The following is an 18423-nucleotide window of genomic DNA, read 5'->3' as shown; positions in this document are numbered from 1 at the left end:
TATGCATTTCACACAAACACAAACCTTTAAGTAGTAGAACCAGAGAAAAACATTTTTCTGCAGTGGTCTCTGTATGTCTTCTCTGGAGCTTTATTTTAAGAGTCATTCATGATGGAAACTTGAAGACATAGTTTGACTATCATTGCATGGTGTAAATACTGCACGGTTTCCTGTTTACTGAAGAGTAAAATGATGTCGATAAATGGTATACTTAGTACAAAACATATAATTCTGAGTATGGAGTTGGGACACACCTAGGCTGAACGATGAGTGGTCTTGGTTACATGGTCTCATGGTGGAAAAGAACTGGATCATGCAGAATTAACAGGGTTCTTGTTGGAATGTCCTCGTCCAATTTCCTTTTTATTTATTTATTTTTTTCAAAATGAACAATCAAGAACTGCATCATACTGCTCACGTTTCACAAGAGGAAGTGATCATGACTACAAACTAAGATCCTTAAAAATAAAACCTATGACCGCCAACATCCAGTGGATTTACCGTCAGGTTAGCTTGAACAGGCTTCATCAACAAGAGACAGACATTGCAGAAAATAAAACTCCTGCCTCACGTTGACAATTTGTGGTAACGAAACAGATACAAGCTTTTAATTTGACAGAACGCGTTTCTTAAAATAAATCTGATGCTAAGTCAATGTGTTTTCATCTGTTGTAACAGTGATGTTGCAGACGTTCTGGTATTGTGTTGCGGCGCAGATGTTTAAAAACTCAATATATGATCTTTATAAAACAGTAGATGACAATTTAATCTAATCAGGTTTGAGTGAAATCACACAGATTAAGTTCCTGGAGTAAAGAGAGGTAGTCTGGCACAAACAAACACATCTCAGGTTTAAAGGTTGGATAAAGATCACAGATTGTTTTCACAGGCATGAAGTAGAAGACTTAGCTTTGGGTTTGTCAGCACAAGTCAAAAGTAGTCATCCAAAGGGTAAACCGCCATGCTTATTGTATCAGTATTGGTTATAATCACTATCAAAAAAAGGCCATCCACAGGAGGACTTCTGGGAATGCTTGTAATGACAAAGAGTATGAAACAAGAACACAAGGGTCTGCACTATCTGCATTAAGACATGTCGCCTTTTTCAGTGCAGAAACACATCATCCACTTACCAATGAGCCAATTAAAAAAATAATTTAAAATGCAAACGTCTCGTAACTTTACACGTACACTGCAACCGTGCATTCTGCCCTATTCAGACTCATTCAGATAATGTGCTCAAATACTCAGAAACATACAAACCACTGCGCGCTTCACGTAAAAAAATAAATGTTTGAGCCAAGGCTCCACGTCTTTGCCTGACTCAACTCTCTCTTTAAGACGAACCAATGGGAGTGTCCACATACTGTAAAGGAAAATTAACTTTGGATATGCTTTTGTTCAGCATTCAAACGATTCATCTGTCTTTTGTCCTCGTCACAAGTAGTACATTGTTATGGACTCCCGTCTCCTCACTGCTACATTCCCTCACTGGGTCATGTAGTCATCCAGGCAGCATCAACTCAGCAAGTTGGTGTGCTTTTCTTTTTCAGACTCCTCAGCAAACACAATGTTTTGGGCAAGCACAGCCCACTGGAGGAGGGGGAAGGAAGCAGAGAGCATTGGTGGCGGCCTGGTTTGGGGATGTTGGGCTTACAACAGAGCAATGTTGGCCAGATGAACCATAGCAGCAACAGCAGCGACAGCTCCTGTCCTCTGAAAGCGGTGCTGGACATGTGCAACAGGTTACTTCTTCCTGGTGTGTTGCCTCCGCGCCTGTAGCCTCTGGCGTGCTCCTGATGGTTTAGATCCGGCTCCAATAGAGAAGGTGGCAGATGGGGAACCTGATGATAAAACACACAGGATTTAGAAATAACCACATTAAAAAAAGTCTTTCTGCCTCTAAAAGTAAATAGAGTAAATGCAGCATTGCTCCCACACTTCAGATTAGAGTCTTTTCTGTTAGAGTGGTTCAACCACATTCTCTAGCATTCAGTGCAAAAGCGAAGTAGAGTGCATAAAACACTGAAGAACAAGGGTGAGCATTTTGCTACTCTGCTTTCATTTGTAAAAATCACTTGTGTCCATATTGTACCTCCTGAAGTTATGTAATTCAAAGATACGGCAAGGTGTGACAAGATTCATAGACAGTAATGCTTTCATGCCGTGTTCCCTTCCATACAATGGCCTGAACAGTCAAGGTTGCTGAAGTCTCAGCATCAACAACGTACCAAATGCAGCATTGAAGCCTTGGACTGGAGTTCCAGGACTTCCAAAGGGAATTGGACCTGCAGCAGCACTCTGGCCGAAGGATGGAGTGGACGTCCCTGTAGAGGATGCAGCACACAACTTCATCAAACCCAACAAACGACAAGGTCTTAACTATTGAATTTTAATAGGATAGAGAAATCTAGACTGCTTGTTAAAGCCACAACTAAATATCAGTGGGACTAAGAGGATGCAGATCTGCAACAAACATTGTTAACAATTGCCCATTTGTTTTTTCTGTGAGGGGCCATAAGTTTAGAATGAGGCGTTGTATCAGGTGTTTTTTTTTTCATTCATTTATTTTTTTATTTGAATCAGATTGGAAAGTTTTCCCTGTAAATAAGATAGGTATTAGCATAAAACAAATCAGTTGTGTCTGTGTTCCTTACCAAAAGCAGGTTTGTCAGTAGCAGCAGCCCCGAAGTTGAATCCCATCTGTGGTGCTGGATTATTGGATACTGGTGTTCCAAATTGAGGGACTTGCATACCACCACCGAAGTTAAACCCACTGGGTGCTGGCTGAGCAGGGCCAGGGGGGGCCGGCTGAGGAGCGGCACTGCCAAACGTAAAGGTGGCTGAGGAGGAGCTCTGAGTCTGGGTTGCTGCACCGAAGCTCGGTGCAGCTGTGGGTGCGGCTGAGGGAGCGGTAGTGCTACCAAAAGCAAAACCAGTGGAGCTAGCTCCGAACGCTGGTTGAGCTGGTGTCCCAAAGCTGGGTGCTGTGGTGACAGCGGTTGAGCCAAAAGGGAAAGGGGGCGGGGCGGTGTTAGCAGCAGGAGCAGATGGTGCTCCACTGCCTCCAAAGGTAAACGGTTTTGACTGCGCTGCAGACGAGCCAAAAGTAGGCTGTGTTGCTGCTGCTGCTGGTGGTGCTGCTGCAGCTGCTGCTGCTGCTGCTGCTGGTGGTGCTTGAAACGATGACTTCCCAAAGGAGAAGGTTGGCTGGGTGGTGGCAGCAGCTGTGGTGTTGGAGGTTGTGTTGGCCATAGCAAAGCCTCCAAATGAAGCTGTGGTTGTGTTCTGGGTAGATGCTGTCTGGCCAAAACCAAATACCTTCTGGCTGGCAGCTTGGGGATCTGGCTGCGGGGCACCAAATGAAAAGGTGCTGTTGCTGGAGGTCGTGGTAGCAGCAGCAGCAGCAGGAGCAGGAGCAGTTGCAGTGGTGGCGGCGGCGGCAGCTCCAAATTGAAATGTGCTTCCTGTGTTTGGCGCCTGCGTTGAGGATGAGCTGGTACTTGTTGTGGAGGGTGCTGACCAGTTTCCAAAGAGGGAACTCATAGCTGGCTGGGCTACAGACGGTGTGGCGGTGATGGAGCCGGTGGAGGCTGTGTTAGTGGTGGTGTTGGTCATGCCAGGAAAAAGAGATGGTGTGACTGTGGTGCTGCTGGTTAATCCACCAAACATACTTGAAGCAACTGAAGAGGCTGGGATGGTGGATGCAATGGATGAAGGCTGTCCAAAGCCAGAACCTGGAGTGGCAGCTCCGAAGATGGGCTTAAAGGTGGGGACAGCGGGTTTGCTCTCTGGGGTTGGTGTTCCAGAGGAGGTGGTGGTGACTGCAAAGATGGGCTTGAAGCCAGAAGCCAGCAGAGGGTTGGTGTTACTGACTGACTCTGAGCTGCTGGCCGGGGGAGCAGAAGAGGCGGGAACCAGGTTGGACGCTGAGGAAGAAGTGGTAGAAGTGGTGATCTGGCTCGTCAGTCCAAACAGACTGGCTCCTGTTAAAGATGGAGTGCTGCTGGGAGCCTTTGAGACCTGACTCAGCACCTGCATGAAGGCGGAGTGCTGCTCCCCAACAGAAGAGGAGGACTGAGGCTGGGATGCAGGAGGAAGCTGAGGGGAATCTACTGTAGTGGAAACCTTCAGGGTTAAGCTACTGGGTTGCACTGGTGTGGTTGATGCAGACACTGCGGACACAACGAGGAAATTGTTAAAGAAAACATCAAATTATCATGTGGATTATCAACATATGCCATGAGACATTCTGTTTGTAACTACGGTTTCAAAATGTAAACATTTTCAAGGACAAGGAAAATGACTCTCGAGTGTGGAGACGATTGGGACAATTTAACTTTTTCTACACTTTAGTGCAGTGATAGTACCTGTGGTTGATGTAGCAGCGGGTGTGGAGCTAACAGGAGCAGGTGTGATGCTCTTTTTCAGAGCCTCCAGCAGTGGGTTGGGGATTGCAGGTGCTGTGGTGACACTGCTGCTGGGACTGGGGTCCAGGTTAATGACTGGGATGGCGGAGCTGGCGGCGGTGACCAGAGGAGCCGCCAGGAGGCTGCTCAGGGTGGTGGTGCTGGAGGAGCTGGTGGAGGAGGTGGGCTGGGTTGAAATGGTGGCTGGGGGTGTGGGAGACTTCTCTGGCTCTGGTGCTGAACAAAGACAAATTCACAGAGAGTTTGGTTGGAGGCTTAACCAGGCAGCAGATGTATGACACTGGTCAAGTCCGATAGTTCTGGCACAACAATTCCCTTAAACATTATCTCAGATCAAAAACTTCTATATAAGAATGAATCTTATATAGAAGCTGCAGCCCTTTTGGAAGAGTGCATACGTTTAGACAAAGCCTAAGAGTGAAAAGCATCTGTCTGGGAAATCTTCTGCTCAACTTCAGAGTTTCAGCTCTCCAGTAACATAAAAAAGAAATCTGAGAATTGTCAACTAAACAAACACTAAACACAACAAATACGTTTTATTCTCGTTTGTATGAAGAACTTTTATGTAGCTGTTGTTTTGATGTGTTTTTGTGGTTTTGAGCCGCAGACTTTAAAGTCCTGATGCAGACGTCAGAAGCATACTAAACCAACTTCCTGTTAACATGAAAGCATAGCATGTCACTCTTCCAGGATTGGTATGTTTGAAAATGGAGAGGAGCAGAGCAGCATGCATAAAAAAAGTGTACAAGCTGAAGGAGAAAAGTTAAAAAGTTCATAACATTGACTGATTCTTCTTACCAGGAGTCTCCAGGACCTTCTGGATCTTGCTGATGCCTTCCTTTTTCTCTTCATCCAGGTCTTTCACAGTGATAGTGTAGCCTAGCTCTGGAGGCGGGGGCTACAAATCAAGAGTTTAGAAGAGAAATCTAAGTCACTGGATCACGATTATATGAACTAGACTTTCTGACAGCGTGAAGTCTATCAAGGCAGAGCGACTTACCAGAGAGATCTGATCGTCCCGGTTGCTGGACACAAGTTGGATCTTTCGTTTTCTCTTCCCACCGCTACCAGCAGAGTCCGTTGACGTTGAAACTGGGACCTTGGGGGCTGGGGTCAGTTTGAGTGCTACATCATGAAACACCAATGAATTAGAAAGCAATTTAAACACAAAACTTATTACATGATATTATCAGAATAAAGAAATGTATTCCCTGCCCTATTTAACATTCAATTCCATCATCATTGATCATAATCTTTAAATATAAGTATGTAACAGTGATCAGGAACACTTTTAAAACCCATTGTCTGTGAACACAGTTAATTGCAGCATTCACAAATCAATGTGAGCTGAATCGTACAGTGCAAAGGGAACTCGTATATAAACCAGATCTAGAAATGCTGCGACCGTCTTTGGGCCTGAAGATTACAGAAACTGGTCTCCTCAGTTCCAAAATGCTAACACAGTATTTTTAAAACAAGAGGAGATACAACAGAGTAGCATTACATGTGTTGCTGCCATCAAATTCAAACGGCCAAATAATCTCCCAAAAACAATAACATCTCTCAGATTCAACATTTGACGTTTTGTCTTTGTGTTATTTTCAATTAAATCTGGGCTTTCAAATGATCAGTTTTATTTACATTTTACACAACGTCCCAGCTTTTATAGAAACGGGTTGTATAACATAGCATTGCATAATCTGTCTGCTCAGCCACTGTAGATAAGCGAGACTTACAAGTAACAGGAGCCTTTTCGGATGCCGTGTGATCCGACCTCACTGAGGATGCTGAGCTGGGAGACTGTCCCTCGTCCTCTCTGTTAATGAAACCACAAGTTAAAAACTGTAATATAAAACAACAAAAATAAGGGTTAACCAGCAAGACTCCAGCAGAGGCATACCTGGGTCTTTTGGAAACACCCTCTGGAGTCTGACAGCGTGACGATCCGGGGCTGGACAGAGGAGAGCTGGGTGCAGAGCGTTTCTTCCACTGTAAAGAAAAGCAACAGAGATGGTTAACTCCACCTCATCTCTGCATTGCTGTGTTCACTGTACTGAATCAGACAGGTGTTACCTGGCTGAGGCCTATCGTAGAGCTGTAGGAGCTGTGAATTGGGTTTCTCTTGGATCCTGGGGTTCCTCTGGGCGCATGAACCCCACTGCCAGAGCTAATGGAGGAGGTGCGAGACCTCTTCAAGATGGACTCCTCTGCCAGCGAGGTCATCCCTCTTTTTAGGTTTCCTGGCCTGGAGGAAAAAAAGAGCACAGCATTTTCAACATTTAAAAATACGTATAGACTGTCACACTATAGTTCACTGTGCCATGGGCTTTACGGTTTCAGATAGTCTGTCAAATTTACAGACAAGAGCTGACATGTGTTTGTTCAACTCACTTAGGGACCAGCTGTGATGGTGCTCCATTAGGCAAAAGAGACCCAAAAGCAGAGTGTGCACTTCCACCGCTGTCGTTTCGCCTTGAAAATGAAAGGGAATTACCAACATGAGCAAAGTTTCAACAAACTTCATCTATAAACCTAGAATTCAGTGACTCGTAATCTCTTAGATAAGGAAGTATCCATTTGTGTTGTAAAAAGGAAGGCTTAAAAAATGATTTCAAGTTATTTCCAGACACTTAATAGGTTACGTTTCTAGAAAACAAATGTCTTTTTAACATGCACACATATGGACGTTACATACTATCAGCTCAACCTCATAACCTCATGAGAAGCGCCCTCTGTGTGTTTACTCCCCGTGCCTCTTAAGCTTCCATAACACTATGATGCAATGTGAAACCACACTGGAGCACCAATTTCAGGCCGCAGCACAGGCAACCTGTCATTACTCATTACTGCATTGTTGTGGAATCACAACCTGTAAGTGGCTTCTGTCTCTCGCTCTGCATGTTTCACATTGGGTTGTTGCATTCTTTATGTTTAATTGCATTCACTTCTAACTTTTGCTTTTCGGAAATGTATAGAGAAATACTTATGCTGTTAAAAAGCTTCCTAGCAATGCAATGGTCCATCTAGAGCCCCCTTTGTTAGCCGTACCTTCTTTTGCTTCTCTGCTCAATTGTAAAGCTTCTGTCCTCATCCTCCACGTCTCTCTTGCGACTTTCCTTCAACACCTTGAGGACACTCTCTCTGGAGCACGGGTCCGCCAGGGTTCTGGGGTGTCCGGCACAACTATGATGGTCCAAACTAAAACATAAAAAGCACAGCTTGCGTCAGCTTTACCACAAATGAATTGCTTTACTAAGCACTGGACTCAAAACCAATCATCAGTATTATGGAGTCCAGTCCCTCGACAAAAAGAATAATCATCTATAGATGGCAGTTTTCCAGACCTGGGTGTGATGTGGTGGTCAGGCCTGGCAATCTTCACGGTAACCGGGCTGAGAGCAGCAGGGGAGTTACGTGGGCTGAGGATGTTTTTCTGTCTGAAGCCATCCCACCTGACAGGAGGTAAGACTCCCAGTGATGAGACACCCGGCTGTTGCAGGGGGTAGTGACGCTGGGGAGTGATGGTGAACCTGCTCGATGGGCTCAGTGGCTCACTGTTTGGACAGAAAAACATCATAAAATCTTTAATAAGTGTAACCTGCAACAATAATAAAAACACAGCCGTAATGTATATCAGTAAACTCATTTGTGACTCTACAAATTCAGTCTTAGTCTTTTATACATTAACCTTCTAGGAAATGCCAAACTGTATTTATTTTTAATACAGCAGCTGGTAGCATCGTCAAAAATATTATTTTGAAGATCCAACCGAGACCGAGATGTACATCAACTGAAAACGTAAAATCAATATTTACATGAGTGCACAGGCTTACTCAAACTCTGTCAAGGATAGGTAAACATTTTAATGTACCCATGAGGAAAGTAGACACATTCAAGGTTACTAAAAGATCCACTGAAGCAAGAATCTGCTGCTGAAAGATATATTCATGGGTGTTTTTCATGAAGTTGGATCAGGGGGAGCAGGATGACCTCATCAAAGCATTTCATGCAGTTTTCTACGAAACATCAGCTTCAGGGGATCACTAGAAGACTTAAAGGGTATGGCCCCATGCAAACTAGCTACCTGACAAAGCACATTCATAAAGGACACGTTGATATGTGATATTTTTCTGCAAAGTCTGATATTTTATGGCCTTGTCTACTTCATGAAGGTCTACTGATTGATTATTCATATTTATTCCTTTCATCTAAAATGTTATTGTCTGATGTGACAGTCTTGATAAAGCCTGGGAATATATAAACACCACATTAAATCAGTCTATAGCCTTATATTTCTGTCACTGTAATAGTTTTTAATTCTTATGTCCATATAAACTATAAACCGGGGATGTCATGATACTAGATCTTTTAATATTTTGATACAATCTCGGTAAAAATTAGACAAATCATTATACCAGTTTCTATTCCACAGCAACACAGACACAAGTCTAGGCACCCAAATTTTGATTTATTTCTTGTTTTGAACTATAAAAGATTGCAAGCAAACTCCTACACACTGATTTGCACAAAAAAACTGGCATAAGAATGACTAAAGATATAAAGTTTTAGGTAATTTTTGATACTATTGATCATTAAATTAAGTGAGAATCTTGTTTTAAAACACGTGGTGTCGACACTTTTAAATTTTACAACACATTTTTTGAAATCTCCACAAAGATTTTAAACTATGAACTCCAGCAAATTATTTTTAGTTTATAATTTCCTCCTGAAATTTAAGATGTTTATTATGAGGGACAAAAAATGAATAAAGAATAAATAAATAAATAAATAATAAAATAATAAGTCAATTAATGTGGAAAAGTATGCATTGATAAATATATAACTAGAAATACGCTAATACATGAATAAATACATGTAAAAAATATATAAATAGTCTTTTTCATTAACAAAGTGTATTATTATTATTCATTATTATTATTTATTCATTCATTGATGTATTGTTTTCAGCATTTATTTAATTATTTATACATTATTTTATGCATTTCTCCCAACATTTATTTAATTATTAATTTATTTACACTTTAGTCATTTTTTGTCCCTCATAGTTTAAGTACCGAAAACCGTCAAAAGTAATGAATATAATATATAATTTAAATATCTCGTAGTGCACCATGAGTAACAAAGGTCTCCGTGAGTTAATCATTAAAACCCCGCCAACAGGTTGAACTTTCCCTGTACGTCATAACGGTTATTTACGTCGGAGCAGCGTGGTTAGAGTGTAAACGTTACCCGGTGAATGACAGCCTCCGGTTGGGAGTGAGCACAGCGTGGTTCGGTCTCGCCAGCCTCTCCCGCAGCTGTTCTCGGGGGTTCCTCGCCGCCGCTCTCGGCCTCCCGGTCTCCGCGGTCGGGCTCTCCGGTTTCCCGATGTAGCTCCCCATGAGGAAATCCCGAGGGCTGAAAACAAACGAGTCGCTCGTCAGGTGCTCCCTCCGGTAAATCCCCGCGTCGACGAGCCTCTCTCCGAAGCGGCCCTCCGACTCCTCCGGTTTGTTTCTCCTTGTTCTCCCCCGAGCGGCCGCCGACACGCCGGTAACCCCCCAGCCCCACAACCAGCGCCGAACCACGGCTACGACGGTCTGCCCAGCCCGCGGATTCAGGCCTAACCTGGCGGGAAGCGGTTCTCTGCTGCAATAGTAACACACAATACAACACGCTGCAACAAGTAAAGTCACGTACAGAAAAGTTGGACTGTAATAAAGAGCAAAACTAAGAACGCCCAAAGCAGAGAGTAGCGCTAAATGTTTCTCTCTGGGTGACATGGCGGCAGCGCGCCGCCGGAGGACTCTCATATCCCATCATGCTGCTCTGCTGGAATTTCTTCTTCTTTGGATTTCGCAACATCCAACCCTTTGTTTCATCAGCGCCACCTAGCGGACCGGAGGAGAAGATAAAACAACTGCAGCTGTTTAAAACTCTCTCCAAATGATTTTAAAAACAGTTTCCAGTGCCTTGATTGCCTCCAGTCTGGACTATTGTAGTCTGTGTGTACTTTGGTACAACACTGCCTCTCTTTTCTGCTGTTTTTACATTACTTGCTGCTATTTATCATACCGAGTCACTTTAATCATCACTTGTCACTTTATCTTGTCATTCTCTGCAAATACTGTCTAAAATTCCCTGCATAGTTAACTTCATCATTCATTTTGTACTTGTATATACCCCCTGTTTTTATTTTTATTTATCTAATCTATTCTGTTTAATGTGTATTTTGTATTTTGAGCTTACTTGTCTGTGCTGCTGTAACACCCGAATTTCCCCTCTGGGGATCAATAAAGTATTCTCCTATCCTATCCTATTGTAATATTCTTTACCTTGGCACCAGTCAGTTGTCCCTGTCCCGCTTGCAGGTGGTACAAAGCGCTGCAGTTAGATTGTTCACTGGGACCAGGAAAAGAGAGAAAGCATCTCTCCTGTTCTTGCATCTTTGCACTGACTCGTGCTCAAGTACAGGATTGAGTTTAAGGTACTTTAATTTGTGGCCTGCCCCACCTGTACATCTCTGAACTCCTTCACACCATCTCCCTACCAAAACCTCTCAGGTAATCAGATCAGCTGCTCCTTGGTCGAGGAATACTCTACCTCTACCTCTTGGTATTTGGTGTTACCCTTCTTTAGGCATTTTTAAGACCAGACTGAAGACACACTTTTCCCCCTGATGCATTTCAGACTTCTTAAGTCTAAGGAGTCTGGTTGTTTTTAAACATGCTCTATAAATATAAGTGATTTGATTTTTAGTATTTTTTGCTTGAAATTGTACATTTTATGCTTCAATATCTCAACCTGACAGTGTTGGTTTACTTTATAGAGACATTGAAGTTCATCTTGTGTTAGAATATTATTGATATTCTTTGAAATGTTTAACGTAGGGAAGCTAAAATTTGCATTACTGCCACAAAAATGCAATTTCATGTTTTTGCTCAACTATTTTAGACTGGCCATTCTGCTGTATAATGCACATTATATATGTATATATATGAATATATATGTATAATGTTGGACCTTTTAGGTGTGTTTTTATGATAAGATGACAACCACAGGATGTAACAACCTTTCAAGTTCACAAAGACACAGAGTTTGGCCCCATGGAGAAAAAAAGGGAACCTTTGCAGTTATTATAACTTGACCCCAAACTTTTTTATTTCCAAGAAATAACCAAATACAATGCAGAATGAATGAATGCATGAATGTTTTTTTTTAAATTTTCAAACACAACAAACAACATTTCACAATTTTACATATAGAATAGATGGCATATTATAATAAAGCAATCTTAATAACACATACAACAAAAGAGTAGAAATGATGGTTGACCTGAGATTAATGTTCATTAAGCACAAATGTTATAGCTTATCCGGGGATCTCATAAAATATCATTCGTCATTTCTAGGTCATTAGTTTTATGTTAGTGTACAGAAAATAAATTATTGCCCGCATCTTCTAAAACTGAATTTCACGTTCCTCTGCCGTGCTTCTGTCTTTTGCGCTGAGCAGGGACATTTGGACTTCGAAGGTTTTGTCAAAAGCACTACAGTCCACTCGATATGCTCCTTTCTCCAAGGAAATGCACGACTCAAATCTGTGGCCCCAGAGGACCTCATCTTCTGTGTAGGACGTTCTCGCCTGGCATGTCATACCTGCAACACAAAGCATTCACGTCAGGTCAGGGGAAGTGAAACATGTGGTGTTTTCACATGTAAAGGTTTCCCTAAAAGTTTGGACGTGAGCTTCAAATGTGAACACGAACCATTTTTTCATCCTGACTTTGACTGACTTTTAACAGAATTTTCCAGGGAGTAAAATTGGCATGTAAAGTCGAGTGAGCTGATGTGTTAAAATATGAAATATGAAATATTCAGCAAATTTCACTGCAAGCAGAATAGATGACAATCTCATTCGACATAGAAAGTCCCCCGCTGTGAGGTGCATATGTGAACATCCAAATCAGGAAGAAAGACTTCTTTGAAAAAATTGAAAAGACATGAACATTTCTAGCCTTCAATCCACATTTTGCCAACAATTTCAACCTATAAGAAAATGTTTGTCTCAGTGCACATGTTTTTTGTTTTTTTTTGCAGACAACGTATCTTTTAGGAAAGAACATTTCCATTGAAGTCATTTCTTCTATTATTAACATGACTATGGTAAAAGGAAATCATAGGACTTGAAAATACTTCTACAAACCAGATGCCTCCACGATGCCCTCCAGGATGACAATGATCTCAAAAGTTGCCCTCTTCAAACGCTCAGACCCGACCTCCCAGAAGGGGCTGCTCTCGTTGATAACATGAGTAATGGTCTGGGGTTCCACCAGCAGCAACCTATCTCCACCAGTGTCGTAACCCAGGTTAATTTCTGACTGCTCCAGGGGGATGAACTCGCCCTCCTTGGTCTGCCTGGACTTGATCAGCTTTGCCCGGATCTTGGCGTCCACCATGTGGCTCGCTCTCAGATCACCGATGCGGAAGAGCATGCACAGCTTCTCGTCGCGCTCGCATATGACGCAGTGCTTGCTGAAGATCAGAGTCTGGGCCCTCTGCTGTGGCCGGGAAATCTTTACAAACATGCAGCCCACCATCAGGGCGTCGATCATGGAGCCGAGGATGGACTGGATCATGAGGAGCACCGTGCCTTCCGTGCAGTTCGCCGTCACCATTCTGGAGCCATACCCAATAGTCCTCTGGCTTTCAATTGACAGCAGCAGGGCGGAAAGAAAACTGTCTACATTTTCAAAGCATGCTTTCCATTGTGGGTCATGAACATGTGCAATGTCGTCACGCAGCCAGGCACCGAATAAGTAGATTACTCCAAAGACCACCCAGGTGAGAATGTAGCACATGGTGAAGACGAGAAGAAACCAGCGATACTTGAGGTCCACCAATGTTGTGAAAATATCTGACAGAAAGCGACTCTTATCCGCAATAGGTCCCAGGTTGACCTGGCACTTTCCATCCTTGGTGACGTAACGTTGCCGCTGATTGCCTGCAGTGACATGCAATGAAGGGTCGTCACCCAGCAGCTTGCAACGCTTCTTGTGACTCCTTGCACCATTCAGCTTCTCTATCGCGAAAGTAGGAATGTTGCTGCAGCTGCCGGTGGAGCTTCTCGATTGCCACCTGGAGCTGAAGCGCTTGAGGCCCGTGGTGCGATGCGAACGCTGACGCTTTGAGGTTTCCTCCACTGGCTCGAGAGGAGTTGCCAGGATAGAGTGCTGTTGGTGGAGTTCTTGTTTGGACAGAGTCAGAGTCTGAGAGGACTGGCTGCTGGTGCTCTGGGATGGTGGGAGCGACGAGCCGTTAGCATTGTTTAAGTTGTGGCTGAGCGAGGCTCTTTTTGACGACATAATGGAAGTAATGGTGGATTTGGCTGCAGCCTGAAAGAAAGGAAAGCAATGCATAACATTAAAAGACACAAAGTTACTATGGAGCTGAAGCTGTCTTTCCAAATTAGCACGTACAAAATTCTGCAAACATCCAAGGGCTTTCTCATTCTTGAGTTTGAAGGTAGGAGGAAGGCATAAAATGTTTCCAAAGCCGTACCTTGTAAGTGTAAGGAGTGAAGCGGAGTGCTTCTGTCTGTGGTCTGGGCAGGTTAGCCACTAGATGTTTAGCGGTGACAGCCTGTGTTTGGGGGATGGAGTTCCTGCGAGGCTCGATCCTGATGGGGCTCCTGATGTGATTGTTGCACTGAACGTTTTGAAGCATCTCTCTGGTGCACATCACAGTGGAGATCATTGCCGTACTCCTCAAGATTTCGTTTACCCTTCAAGGTTTGCTTCTGTCAAGGCAACAAGTTTAGCTGAATTATATCAACTCTGTCAGTTTTCAGCTACATATATGCACGATAAGAGCATGATTGTTGAGGTACAGTATGCACACCACTTTTATAACATGCTCCCAATAGACATACATTTTCCACAGTTCATTTGTCCACATCTGGACAATACTCACTCTAAGCCTTCTTCTAGCAAATACAGTCTGTAATCTTCTCCAATCCACAATGTTCTTTACTGTTTCTCAGATTAATTTTGAGGATTAGTAGTAATCCCTACATGTATAAGAAATCCCAGCAGTGACTGAGACACTGAGCAACCCACTTCAGACCTCATGTTATGCTGAATAGGAAGATTGCAAGATTTGTTTTTGGCACATCATCATAGACCATCACAGCAAAGGCTCAGGCATGGACTTGTTCGGAAGGAATCTCTGGATTTGATTTTCTCTCACATGCAGAAAAAGTGCGAGGTTATGTTGTTATCATCAAAGTGAAAATTAAATAATGTAATCTACGCCTACTGAATGTGAGGTATTGAAATTCTCCAAACCTGTGGTGTCACATATGTATTTAAAAAAAATAGATTTCTTGTCCAAAATATGAACACATTCCTGAATCCACAACACACAGGGTAATAACAAAAGGTAAACACTGTTCCTCTGTTTCCTGTAACCGTAATTTTCCCTGGAGATTTACTGTTAGAAAGCAGGTACAATGCATCGTTTAACTGATGTATTTGTCTATTTTATCATCACATACGACAGGCTTTCCTTGGTTCCTGCCTCTCCAGTGTTATACGTGTATCGCTGCTTTCAACATCGCACAAATCTTGAGTTTGGGCAGCTTGACAAAACAAAGTCTTAACGCAGATATAACTTTGGACTCGGGTCAAGTTTAACACCTAATGACTGACCACCTTATTGAGGGATAAACTCTGAATGTCACTATTATTATAGCACCATTGTAGTATTATAACATTAATATTAGTTTGAAGAAACATTAACTTTTGAAAATAATGATTTAAGTGATTTTTATTCTGTATCCTTAAAGATAATTCTGATCATTTATTTATTTTCCAAGTACATAAAAAAAAGTAAAATAACCATAATTCAGTCTGAAATGTCTCACCGAGTATAATACTTGCAAAATAAATTTAAAAAAAGATAAAATAACTACGTACCTCTACATGTGTACAGCTGCTGCCGAAATGTAACTCCCATGTTGAAGCCATCAGATCACATGAAGGAGGAGAAATGGAGTGAATAAGAAGCTGCTGTTTGACTGTCTCGCTGTTTGTCTCCTCCCTCTGAATCAATCAGCTAATACTGACCATGCTCAGTCCAAAGCCCCCAGTGTTACTGTAGCAGCAGATTATGTGACAAAGACAAAAACATGTATAATACCAAAACAAACTTTATCCAAATAACACTTTCTACGGAAGCCATAAGCATCCATACATTTATTTTATTATTTTATTACTCTGGTAGAAAATAATTCCCGATTGTTTTCTTGAGAAAACTATTTATATCTTTATAATATCCTGACCACGCTCTGAACACAGAATATGAACTGTTACCATCAAACTGGAGATGCAGGGTCCCACGTTTGAATAAGGTCAGACTGAAACACTCTTTTGTTCACCAGTCAATTCTAAAATTGAATGGGGAGCTAAATCCCAGATCAAAGCAAGTTTAAGGCCTCTGAATGTTGGTTTTGTGTTTGGATGTTGTGTCAAATGTTTGTATCTTTGTATCTTGTCTTAATTTTTATGTGGAAATGGAGCCGCTGTGGTGCAAGACAAATCTCAGACCATGTCTGACAAAGAAGTTCAATTAATCAATCAATTATCGTGATTCAACACTTTTATTTGTCACATGCTCATACAGATGTGCAGTGAAATTTAAAGTAATGACTTCTGCAAAGCCATGCAATAACATCACTCAAAAATTACTCTTACAACATATTTGAGTGAAATGTAGAAATATAAGATAAAAAAAAGAAATATATATAAATATACAAAATATAGAAGATGTAAAGGATATTAAAGTGTGTGAAGTGTCCAAGTGCAATGTGCAGAGTGTGAATTATTTCATTATTACTGGAAAACGTAGTAAAATAAAATGTATGGATGCATGTCCGCTTATTGGCTTCCGTTCTTTTATCATAAAAGTTAAGTCTTCTTGTTTGATCTAACAAGGTCTCAGCAAACATGTTTGAATACAGTACACAGATGCTTCAGGTTTCATTCTTTGTTTTGACTTATCAAGCTCCAAAATGGAGATGCTTTATCCTCTAGAGTCGTGGTTGTCAACTCGTCTAGCCTCAGGACCCACCACGACTCCTCCCTGAAAAAAAAACTGTATACATTTTCAAAGCATGCTTTCCATTGTGGGTCATGAACATGTCATGCAACCAGGCACCAAATAAGTAGATTACTTCAAAGACCACCCAGGTGAGAATGTAGCACATGGTGAAGACGAGAAGAAAACAGCGATAATTGAGGTCCACTAATGTTAAATATATGTTAAAAATATCTGACATTCTGTACCTCAGACGGTGCGAAATGATAAACGCTTATCTAGTATTCTGACTACTCAGAGCGCTTTTACACCGCAGGTCACACCTACACATTCACACCCTGATGACAGAGGCTGAAACAGCTGAAGGAAGCAAGAAACTTACCAAAACTAACACGTTTAAAAAAGCACTAGACAGACTGTTTGAGACCAGGTTTTTGTTCCAGGCACACTGAAGACCCACCAGTTGAGAACCATTGCTCTAGAGTCTAGAACGTGATAACAAACATTTATGTTGATTTTCAAATAACGTTGAAGCTTCATTTTGGCCAGATGGCTGAGCAAAGGGATGCCTCAAACAAGCAACAGTCATCCAAGGGTTGTCAATCTTTGCAGTATATTTTATGGAAGAGAAGAGGGGTAGCTGTTAAAAACATTCCAAAATATTCTTCCCTGTAAATTCCTACATTTTCTCCAGTGATCAAAGAGCCTGGAACAATTAAATAGATTGTTTTTCTGAAGGTTATTCTTTTTTTTATCTACAATTCTACAATTCTACAATTCACTTAGCAGACGTACATCGACGTACATCAGAGAGTAAGTACAACACAAGCAGGGATCTAGAAAAAAAGGAAACAATGTGAGTAAGAGCAAACAATCAGCTTTGAGTCTGATTGGACACACAGGTGCTGACAGGAAGTGACCAGAGGCAAAGCACAACATTGAGGGCAGTTCTTGAGAGCTCTAATCAGTATAGAAACCATCTTATAAGTCATCGTTATCAAACAAAAACCATCATCATCATCAATAATATGGAGACCATCATCATTAAGTTAGTAGGTATTCATGAAAGAGCTGGGTCTTTAGCTTTTTCTTAAAGGTGCATAGGGACTCTGCACCTTTAAGAATGGAGTTTGGAAGTTCATTCCACCACCGGGGGGCGACGGAGGAGAAGAATCTAGTCAGCGTCTTAGGACTCTGTTGTGAAGGTTGGATCAGACGCCATCCATTGGCAGAGCGTATCTCTGATTTATTGATTTATTCATATACATACGTATCTGTTATTTTTATTTTACCTTCCTTTTTAATTGTATTTATCATTGTGATGACGATAAAGTTGAATTACGTGTTTCTCTGTGTTTGTGAGTAAATGATAGCATCCACGTCAGTGCATGGGAACTTTACGTGCTCATTATTAGGATGCAGTGGTGCAGGGTATATGCAGAGTATGCCAACTTATTTTTCAGTCTCCATAGGGTATACCCACTTCTAAATCTCCTCTGATTCACACCATTTATTGATTGACAATATTCAGTAGTATGCTGCAATGTTTCCTTTTCCCTCCCTTCTGTGTCTGTAATTGGCAAGTACAAACTAAATATGCAAGAGTAGGCCATTTATCCTGCTGGACAGGACACTGAAAAAAACATTTCAGGGAAAAATGAAGAGTTTATGTTCACTTCTTGAGGCACCACTACACCACTGTTAGGCACAGACTGCCTGTCCTGCGTTACTGAGAAGTTGACTGTGATGTATTACCCAATTTGTGCAATTGATATGAAAAGTAAAAGAAATTAAAACATTGTTAAAAAAAAAAAAAAAAAAAACACTTTTGGCAGTATGCAGCTGAATTAAACATCTGGAGCACAAATTTTGATTTGCAGCATGCTTTGGAGATTCTT

At 41.8% G+C, this 18423-nt stretch overlaps 2 protein-coding genes across 2 annotated transcripts; both read right to left on the bottom strand.

The window, feature by feature from the left end:
* Positions 1 to 344: 344 nt before the first annotated feature.
* On the bottom strand, positions 345 to 10251 carry pom121 (POM121 transmembrane nucleoporin). The gene is made up of 13 exons (XM_020640524.3): positions 9681 to 10251; positions 7775 to 7984; positions 7479 to 7628; positions 6822 to 6902; positions 6504 to 6675; positions 6331 to 6419; positions 6167 to 6246; positions 5431 to 5555; positions 5229 to 5328; positions 4371 to 4646; positions 2658 to 4175; positions 2232 to 2327; positions 345 to 1844 (listed from the first exon to the last, which is right to left on the bottom strand). Exons 1-13 carry the CDS (start codon positions 10241 to 10243, stop codon positions 1747 to 1749), a joined length of 3558 nt encoding a protein of 1185 aa, XP_020496180.3. The 5' UTR covers positions 10244 to 10251; the 3' UTR covers positions 345 to 1746.
* A 1312-nt stretch (positions 10252 to 11563) lies between these two features.
* On the bottom strand, positions 11564 to 15520 carry LOC109988929 (G protein-activated inward rectifier potassium channel 3-like). The gene is made up of 4 exons (XM_065962887.1): positions 15406 to 15520; positions 13991 to 14228; positions 12636 to 13824; positions 11564 to 12088 (listed from the first exon to the last, which is right to left on the bottom strand). Exons 2-4 carry the CDS (start codon positions 14183 to 14185, stop codon positions 11892 to 11894), a joined length of 1581 nt encoding a protein of 526 aa, XP_065818959.1. The 5' UTR covers positions 14186 to 14228; positions 15406 to 15520; the 3' UTR covers positions 11564 to 11891.
* Between the last annotated feature and the right edge of the window lie 2903 nt (positions 15521 to 18423).

The sequence above is a fragment of the Labrus bergylta genome, chromosome 14 (assembly GCF_963930695.1).
Source record: "Labrus bergylta chromosome 14, fLabBer1.1, whole genome shotgun sequence".
Taxonomy (NCBI): Eukaryota; Metazoa; Chordata; class Actinopteri; order Labriformes; family Labridae; genus Labrus; species Labrus bergylta.
Note: the sequence above shows the minus strand (reverse complement) of the source record. Positions and strands in the feature narration are given on the sequence as shown.

Excerpts from the sequence above, each read along its gene's own strand:
- pom121 (XM_020640524.3), bottom strand. The coding sequence starts at position 10,243 with ATGAGAGTCCTCCGGCGGCGCGCTGCCGCCATGTCACCCAGAGAGAAA. Across the intron at positions 7,629-7,774 it reads GACCACCACATCACACCCAG|TTTGGACCATCATAGTTGTG; the intron begins GTCTGGAAAACT and ends TTTATGTTTTAG. Across the intron at positions 4,176-4,370 it reads CGCTGCTACATCAACCACAG|TGTCTGCATCAACCACACCA; the intron begins GTACTATCACTG and ends TTGTGTCCGCAG.
- LOC109988929 (XM_065962887.1), bottom strand. The coding sequence starts at position 14,185 with ATGATCTCCACTGTGATGTGCACCAGAGAGATGCTTCAAAACGTTCAG. Across the intron at positions 13,825-13,990 it reads TCACTCCTTACACTTACAAG|GCTGCAGCCAAATCCACCAT; the intron begins GTACGGCTTTGG and ends CCTTTCTTTCAG. Across the intron at positions 12,089-12,635 it reads GGGCATCGTGGAGGCATCTG|GTATGACATGCCAGGCGAGA; the intron begins GTTTGTAGAAGT and ends TTTGTGTTGCAG.